This window comes from Mus pahari, chromosome 8 (assembly GCF_900095145.1).
Source record: "Mus pahari chromosome 8, PAHARI_EIJ_v1.1, whole genome shotgun sequence".
Lineage (NCBI taxonomy): Eukaryota > Metazoa > Chordata > Mammalia > Rodentia > Muridae > Mus > Mus pahari.
Genome location: NC_034597.1, coordinates 87,673,158 through 87,682,573, shown reverse-complemented (window position 1 = coordinate 87,682,573; position 9,416 = coordinate 87,673,158). Strand labels below are relative to the sequence as shown.

The 9,416-nt window shown below is 39.3% G+C and overlaps 1 protein-coding gene across 1 annotated transcript in view; it reads right to left on the bottom strand.

Annotated features, from left to right (window-relative positions):
- Positions 1–947: 947 nt before the first annotated feature.
- Bora (BORA aurora kinase A activator) overlaps positions 948–9,416 on the bottom strand; it is a 26,318-nt gene continuing 17,849 nt past the window's right edge. Inside the window, exons 10-12 of the mRNA XM_029541632.1 lie at positions 6,280–6,833; positions 2,674–2,820; positions 948–1,720 (exon numbers count right to left, since the gene is read on the bottom strand). Coding sequence (XP_029397492.1) covers positions 1,655–1,720; positions 2,674–2,820; positions 6,280–6,833 — 767 coding nt within the window. The 3' untranslated portion in view covers positions 948–1,654. The remainder of the gene's footprint in view (positions 1,721–2,673; positions 2,821–6,279; positions 6,834–9,416) is intronic.

Sequence of the window (9,416 nt, the reverse complement as noted above, 5' to 3'; positions counted from 1 at the left end):
TCTTAGAATTGAGGATGACTAGACTGCTCTAAAACAAAAAAAGCAGCCAGATAAGTAAACACCCTCAACCTTCACATTCTAGGGATGGAAACGACTAAAAGTTGAATGAAAGCCAAGGCTACATTAAATGAACACCTGAAAACAAACTCAGAGCCTTTTTAGGACTGCTATTCCTGTTTAACAGATCAAGGATGGAGACAAGTCCTTCGAGCCTAGGTTACTTACTATAGAAAACTGATAGCCAGGGAGGCTGCTCCTCTTAGACTCAGAAATCATAAATAATGGCTATTTCCAGATAAGCTGGTGTCTTAGGGTTTCTATTCCTGCACAAACATCATGACCAAGAAGCAAGTTGGGGAGGAAAGGGTTTATTCAGCTTACACTTCCATACTGCTGTTGATTACCAAGGAAGTCAGGACTGGAACTCAAGCAGGTCAGGAAGCAGGAGCTGATGCAGAGGTCATGGAGGGATGGTCTTTACTGGCTTGACTCCCTTGGCTTGCTCAGCCTGCTCTCTTATAGAACCTAAGACTACCAGCCCAGAGATGGTCCCACCCACAAGGGGCCTCTCCCCCTTGATCACTAATTGAGAAAATGCCCCACAGCTGGATCTCATGGAGGCATTTCCCCAACTGAAGCTCCTTTCTCTGTGATAACTCCAGCTTGTGTCAAGTTGACACACAAAACCAGCCAGTACAACTGGCTAGTCAACTTCAAGTGTTGTGTATTTCACAACATGGTTAGTATTGGTGGACCAGGTAAGGTCACAGTGTGTGTAAGTTAGCAATAAACATACAAAGGATGGAATACCATACAGAACAAGGAAAACAACATAATGGTAGTAAATTTTTATTTTCTAGGACTAATGAATCATTGTCAGTATATAGTTTTTAAGAAAGTTCAAAAATACAGTCTTTGTTCTCAAACACATTATTATATCCATCCTTTTCTAATACAGATTTTTAAAATGTATTTTATTTAGCTATTTTCCCAATTGTTTCTTCATAGTTCTAAGCTCAACAGGAATTCCCTGGTCTCCCAGTGATTCTGACTCTCCCATGTTCTGTTCATCTCCCTACCAAGCCTAGGAATGGAGGTACATGCTACTGTGGCAGCCCCTACAGATAGCAGCATTTAGGATGGTGCCCAGTAGCACCTTTCTACATTTATAGTGTTCAGAATATTAACTAGCACGGTTATACCGCAAACCAAGTAATTTCCCCACAGAAATGAAATTTTAGGGAGTCCATTTTACTTTTTACCTCTGTAAGTTTTATATTTCAAGATTTCTTTCACAAAGTTTCATGTAAAAATATATAGTGCATTCAGTTTCAACATTTTTCTCATGTTCCTAGAACTGATAAATTCAAGACTACCATTCAAAGTCTTAAGGAGCAGTTCATTGACCCTGCAGGACAGGAGAAAGCCATGAGGTCTGCCATAATTTATTTGTTAAACAAGCCACTTGAAGCAAATATAAAAATATTTATTGATTTTTTAAAAAAATGTATAATTTAACAACTTGGAGTTTCTGGTCCTGGCAGCCTTTCACATTAAGGAGGGAAGTAGGCATAGTACGTGAAGCAGGCACCCCATCACCATCACACTAACTCACAGCCCCTCATAAATCCGGAAGGGCTTTGGTCTTGAGACTCTATGGGCTGCTGCACTGAGATGGACTTGGAGATTTCATCCAGCACCTCTGCACTGTGTGACCTTGCTGTGAAAAAGAAAACACCCTCTTTTTCAGTCTAGGACCATTCAAAACCTGTTGGTATTCTTATTATTTTTTAATCTACATTCAGATTTCCTGGTTTGAAAGGGAGAGTAAACAAAATTTTTGGGGTGTTTTTTTGTGTTTGTTTGTTTTCCTTTTTTAGTCATGTGTTTTACTGAGCTACATCCTTAACCCAAAAGATTGTATTTTAATATACTGTTTCAAAAGAATCCCTCCCTTAGGTTTACAGGCAAAACTAAAGTGAGATAGATTATCATAATCAACTTTGCTAGAGGACATTTGTTTCGATACTACATATAACAACAACAACAACAAAAAGGAAAAGGTGATTTCTTACTGAAAGTTACTGGGAGAGATTTTTTTGTTGGAGAGTTGATGTTTATGCTATATAATAAATTACTTAGCAAGAAACTGTCCTGTCTAGGTCCTACAGCGATGGGTTTTAAATGTGAATGTGTACTTGTAATGATCATATCAAAGGTCATGAAATGTCTACATCAGAAGTAAGATGTATTAGTACAAATATTTGACAGATCTAAAATATGTTTCTTTTCCTTAGAATGATGAAAACCTGGAATGGGCTACTGAGTCTTAAGGGATCCATTAGGTAAGGAGAATAGAAGAGGATGAATATTATCAAACTATATGACAAACATCTAAGGGATACTAGGAGACCATTATTTTGTACAACTGTACAAACAACATCTTTATAAATGATTTTACCTACATAATCAGTTGAACCAGTTTCCCCTCTAACAGTAACTATTTTTTGTTTAGGTTTGAGCTATTTGAAATGTTTCTAGGACAGCAAAGTTTCTGCCTTTCCTGTTCCCCATGGATATAACCTGACATGCTGTTTAGGGTTTAGTTAGTTCCCCCCTCCAGGTTTCATTTGGTAAACATTACATAAATTTTTATCAAGCTGTTTTCCATACCGTTACGTTCTTAACTTGAGATTTCATTTCCACTTCAAAGGACATTTGAACATTTGTGTGTGTGACATTTTCTTTGCAATAGCTTTCTGTCCCAACGATATCAGTGATATTACTTCCACAAGTCTGTGTGTTATAGCCACTGTCCATCTGGAAGGAAATGAAAAACAAAACACCTAATCATATGATTGCAAACTCACATTCATTTTTCTGGTTTACATGAAATAGTTTAAGAAATGTAAAGGCTAAGTGAGCATATAGTATAATTCGCTATATCTGAACAATATAATTAATAGTGATCATTGTGAATAACTTTAATACTATAATCAAAAGGCTTTTCACTTTAATACTTTACAAAACATATTTCCCGGAAAGGAACTGCGATCTCTTCGGCATCAGTAGACAAGTTAGCAAGTGTTCTTCCTTTCTGCTCTTCTAGAATTTTGTCCAACATGAAAATAAACTCTGCCATTAGTTTCCCCGTCCAGCTTGTCTCCCTAGCTTATCTCTAATGGCTTGCTTGCATGATTTCTAAATACTGTTTGGAGTATTCAAAAGTCATACAAAAATAAAGGCAGCCTGAATAATACTCATCCAGTTCTTCATAGTGGCACATTATAAAAAGGTTATAATGTAAAACATACTGCTTTGCCCCAAAGGAGAAAGGGATTTGTACACTTAAGTTAGTACATATTCCCCACTTACCCCTCAGTGACACTCCAGGCAATGCCAAAACTACAGATAATACCAAACAAAAACTATGTCTATTATGTTTTTCCTACCTACATACACTGTGATAAGATTTAGCTTACAAATTAGGCACAGTAAAAGTTCAATATTAAGGGCAGAACAGCTATAGCATATTTGTTTAACACTAATCCTGTTTGGCTGTAATTTTTGCCTCAGATTCCAGAGTACTGGGATTGAAGGCATGTGCCACTATGCCCAAATTAAAAGTATGTTTATAAAAGTTACAGAGTATGTTCTCAAAATATTTCAGGACTGCTTTTCCACGTCAAGAATTCTCTGGTTCCTCTGACATATGTGAATGGCCAGAATCAGGATTATAGTGCGTTTCACTCAACACTAAGTAATGTGTGAACTAGTGGTCAGCCCTATAACTGAGGGAGCTGCTGTGTGAACAATGAGTGAGTAGCAGACAGTAGACAGCATTAGTCAGAGGATGGTTTGACATCCTGGTGAGGAACTGTCCAACGTATGACCATAATCAAAACAGCAAGCGTTTTGAAGCAAAGTGTTTAAAATTTAAATAATTTTGGACCACAGGTATCTAAAACCACAGACGACAAGGCTATTTGAGGGATCTACTGCACTGTAAAAAACATTTACTGAGTGAAAATGGCCAGTCTTATGTGGCATTGCAATGCCATCTTTGTCCTTTCAACATCTCTGTTAGTTTATAAGTGAGAAAGCCTAAGGTTCAGAAAGGTGACCTTGGTGTCTGTCATACAGTAAGGAGATGAGGAAGGTCAGAGGCTACAACTGAGTTTATTTCACTTTAACTGCATAAGGATAGGCACCAAACAAAAGCAACCCCCAACACACACACACCACACACAGACAAACTCACACACTCACATACACACACCACACACAGACACTCACACCACACACACACACACACACACACACACTCTCTCTCTCTCTCACACACACACACACACACACTGTACTGACCTAGTCCTTTACCTTTCCTTAGAAATTAGGAGCACACAGGGCCTGTACCCTTTGGCAGCCTATGAAGCCATTCTATTACTCATGATCACAAGAAAAATATTCCCTCTTTTCATGTCTGTATACCCATTTGTTGGCTAGCGGGAGTCACACTTCATTATCGAAAAACCCTTCTAAAGAGTAAAATATAACAGTATATCCCAAGGGAAATCCCTAGTCCTGGTGCATTCAATAGATATTTGATCAAGTGTAAATATCTGATTGCTTACAAAGAGTCTACCAATTACTCTTCCTTTTAATATTTACCACTGCCATATAACTGGCTCATAATTCAGTTCTAATACATAATACTATGAATGCAGAAGTGACCCGGTAGAACATGAGAGGACAAGGCGCACAGGGAACCTGTCTTACTTTATAGTAAGATTAATAGCCCCATGCAGAGAGTGGCTGATCTTACTGTCTCCAGGCCACTAAAACATCAGAACCATTGGTGTGCCAACCAGACAACACAAACCATCTTGCCACTCCCTGCAAGTACTACGGGGTGTGTGTGTGTGTGGGGGGGTGTGTGTGTGTGTGTGTGTGTGGGGGGGGGGGGGAAACAGCAGTCTTTTAAGGTAAAGGATGAAATGACAAAAACAAGCAACCAATAATCCTAGAGATGGCTCAGCAGTTGTCTTCCAAAGAACCCACATGACAGTTCACAGCCATCTGAAAACCCAGAACCACCGAGTATGAGGAAAGGATCGCACTAAGCAAGGGGGAAAAGCAATCATTTGCAGGAGGTTACACATTTAAAGCTTCAGCTTCCTTCCCACCAATAACTGAAAAATGGTCAATGAAAGGATGTGTTTTTTCAGTTTGAATGGGTAATAGTCATCTAAGCTCAGTACAGTTACCACAGCGTCAGGCACCCACCTCTGTAAACCACTCTTCCTTAGTTAGTCACCAGGAAATGTTGCAGTGAAATGAGAACCCAGAAAACTGGTGGGGCTAAGGGAATTCACAGGACAGGGACAGCGGTAGCAAAGGATGACAGCCAGATACCATGGACAGAAGGCAGTGAACTAAGTAAGGCAAAGGGTTAGGGGAAGCAGTTGTGTCTGCCCGAAAAAACTCTATGGTTTTTTTTTAAAAAAAAAATCTCTGCAAAAAGTGCACATGATACAGCCCAAACGATAAAACTGAGACTTACATTTTAAGGCATCTGAGGAGGAACTGTATGACAACTGTGGAAAGAAAGAGCAGTACCCATGCAGAAATTAGATGGCCATGTGATGACTACAAATAGGATAGGTGATTCCAGCAGCTATTAAGGTTCCAGCTTCTTAGGAAATTGGAAATGTATGATTCCATGAAAAAAAAATGTTAACTGTTTTCAAGTATATAAAAAGTTACACATAAATGTGCTTTTTTCCCTGAACTACATTAGGGAAAAACAAAACTCTTCAAATTTCAGAGTATATTACTAGGCTAGAATCTACTGGCTGCGGTCCCCAGGCACCCCTCAGGTGACTCCCAAGAGGCTGTCTCAACAGTGATCTGCAAACACAGCCTGGCTTCTTTACTGCTCATCATTTATAATTACAAGTAGATGGTGGTTAATAGGAGTATGAAATATGAATAATGAATCCTCTTGGTTTCAGTTAGTAATTTTGTTTTGGGATAGACTTAAAAAAAAAAAAAAAAAAAAGACAGACAGGTTCACGGTTGCCTGGAACTTGCAGGCTTTGAATTCACAACAATCTGCCTTCCTCTGACTCCCAAGCACGAGCCTTAAAAGTGTGCGTCACCACGCTCAGAAGTCCTGGTAACGTTAAAATGTCAAATACTATACACTTAGCCTTCTACCGTTCTCACAGTGGATACCCACCCAGAGTCACAGACTCTACAATAGTGACAAAGCCTTACCTGGATAGCACTGCTTTCACAGGGCAGAACACTGCTTTCTGCAAGAGGCGACATGCACATATGAGAGTTTTCAATACTGAAGGCAATTCCACTCATGAAATCAGTCATGGGTGAATTCCCATCATCCACTGGCTCTTTTATCCAAGTGCTTTCACCTACTGTGTCTATAGGATCGACCATGTCCACGGTGTCATTTTCCCTCTCACTTTCCACATCCTCCAGCAGTGCTCTCTCTTTCTCAGAAATACCAGACTGACTCTGTGTAACAGACATGGCAGTGACAACTAGAGGCTCGCCACAAGCATTTGTGCCAAGTGGAGCCGCATCTGTGGAGGAAACGTCGGCTTCTTCATCTTCACTGTGAGCCTCAAGGGTAAAAGGTATCCGGATCAGGGAGGACAAACACTGATGGCCACCTCTCAGTCTCCGAGGAGACCAATTTTTAATTGGCGAGCAGCCATCTATATACGGACTCCTGATGCTCGGGTTAGCAATCCCAGTAGAAGTTGTTCCACATGAAACTTCAGGAGAATGAAATGTAAACTTCCTGTGTTCTGAAGGAGTAGAGGGAAAATCAGATCACAAAAACACAAAAAAACAGAAAATGGCAGAAAAAAAAAAATGGATTCCTGTTACAGTTGTGTTTACTGAAGTGAAATAATAACGGAAAATAAATTCAACCACAAAAAACTGTTTCTATTTCTCTTTGCAAATTTTAACTAAAATGTTTTATTTCTTCATGTTTATACTGCATCATACCAAAGTTGTTCACACACAGAGAAGATCCCTAACAAGTTGGCTTCTGGACAACTTACCGACGGTACTAGGCGGATGTGTAAAAACTGTGTTGTTATAAAATACTTAGAGTAATACCCGAAGGTCAACAAAAACTAGAAAGTAGTATTTACAATAATAAAAAGCCTAACAATACCCAAAATGATAAAAATGCTTTAATATTGCTTACAATGAAAAATTCAGTTGAAACAACCTTTTATAATAAACACAGTAAAATTCATCCAAAGCCTTAAAAACCTGGGCAGAGGATCCATACAGCTCTGTAGCAGAGCACTTGCCTAGTAAGTATGAGACCTGAGATCAGTCGCAAGGTCATCAAGGGAGAACAAAGCCTTCAGAATACTTGACCCTTCTGATGAAACTTTACTTCTGGGAAATGAACCCGGACGGTTTCAGTAAGGCAAAAACAGAAGTCAGACAAGGAGAGTGATACATGTATGAAATTGTTCAAGAGCATGTTTTTGAGGTAACGATTAATTTGAGTGACCTGTGAAAATAACTATAATAAATTCTGTGTGGAAAAATGAAAGGACCATGCATAATTAATGTACACTGTCTTTGTCAACATATCTATATTTATGTTTATACCCATATACACAAAAGCAAGTTTTTAATTATTTAAATGTTTACTATGAATCAGGTGGTGCACACCTTTAATCCCAGCACTTGGGAGGCAGAGGCAGGTCTGTTTCTGAGTTCGAGGCCAGCCTAATCTACAGAGTTAATTGGTCCCAGGACAGCTAAGGCTACACAGAGAAATCCTATCTCAAAAAAAAAAAAAAAAAGAAAAAGAAAAAAAAAAAGAAAAAAAAATTAACTTTTGGAAATTGGTAAATTTTTTTTCAAAGAACATATACATTTCTGAATATATTTATTTTAAAAACCTTTAATGGCATTGGGGATTTAGCTCACTGGTTGCAAGCCCAAAGACCTGGGTTTAGTCCTCAACTCTGGAAAAACAAACAAACAAACAAACAAACAAAACCCCAAAATACTATCACCAGCACCAGCAAAAAAAAAACCAAAAGACCCGACCTGCGTATATTTTCCAGGATTTGAAAAAAATCTGTTTCTGTAAGAAGGCATATAAAAGCCACCTTATCTCTAAAACTGCCGTCTCTCTGGTGGAGTGAAGGAAATACTGATTACCAAACTAGCTGGATTAGAAAAGTTTCCTGAGAATCCAAGACTCTAAGGGTAAGATACCCTCCACCCATCTGCAGTGCTAGGGACTGAACATACACGTTGCACAGCATAGACAAGTATTCTGCACTGAAATATATCACCAGTCTTTTTTTTAATATGGCATTGTTACTTGATAATGATGGACCGTTTATGAAGTAAAGAGTAGTCCTCTATGTATGAGGAACTGGATATTCTAGTCTAGCCTATATAACATTCTTTATATTTTTATATTATACTAACATAATTCCCCCTCCCCAGTCCCTTTTACAAACACTCCTGCACTATATAGCCTGCTCCACTACTTCAAATTCACAGCTTCTTTGTCTTTGTGTTATATTCATGTGTGTTCCTAAATATCTAAGTACAGCCTGATTGGTCTGCATGTTACTCATACACTTACAGTTTTAGGGCTCACCACGTTAGCTTGTCTATCGGTGTTGTCCTTGTTTAGCCCATGTTTAGGGAACCATGATGCTAAGACTTCATGGATGCTGCTTCTTACATTTTTAGAGCAGACTCCATGTTCCTCAGGGACGCCCATCCCCCCTTTTTAAGACCTCTTAAAACACTATATTTAATGAGTTTACAAACTTTTGTTTTGTTTTGTTTTGAGACAGGGTTTCTCTGTATAGCCCCGGCTGTCCTGGAACTTACTTTGTAGACCAGACTGACCTCAAACTCAGAAATCTGCCTGCCTCTGCCTCCCCAGTGCTGGGATTAAAGGCATGCGCCACCATGCCTGACCTTTTTTTTTTTTTTTAATTAGATATTTTCTTCATTTACATTTCAAATACTATCCCCAAAGTCCCCTATACCCTCCCCCAGCCCTGCTCTCCATATTCCACCCACTCCCGCTTCCTGGCCCTGGCATTCCGCCTGTACTGGGGCATAGGATCTTTGCAAGACCAAGGACCTCTCCTCCCATAGATGGCAGACTAGACCATCCTCTGCTACATATGCAACTAGAGAAACAGCTTTGGGGGGTACTGGTTAGTTCCTATTTTTGTTTCTCCTATAGGCTTGCAGAGCCCTTTAGTTCCTTGGTTACTTTCTCTAGCTCCTTCATTAGGGGCCCTGTGTTCCATCCAATAGATGACTGTGAGCATCCACTTCTGTATTTGCCAGGCACTGGCATAGCCTCTCAAGAGATACCTATA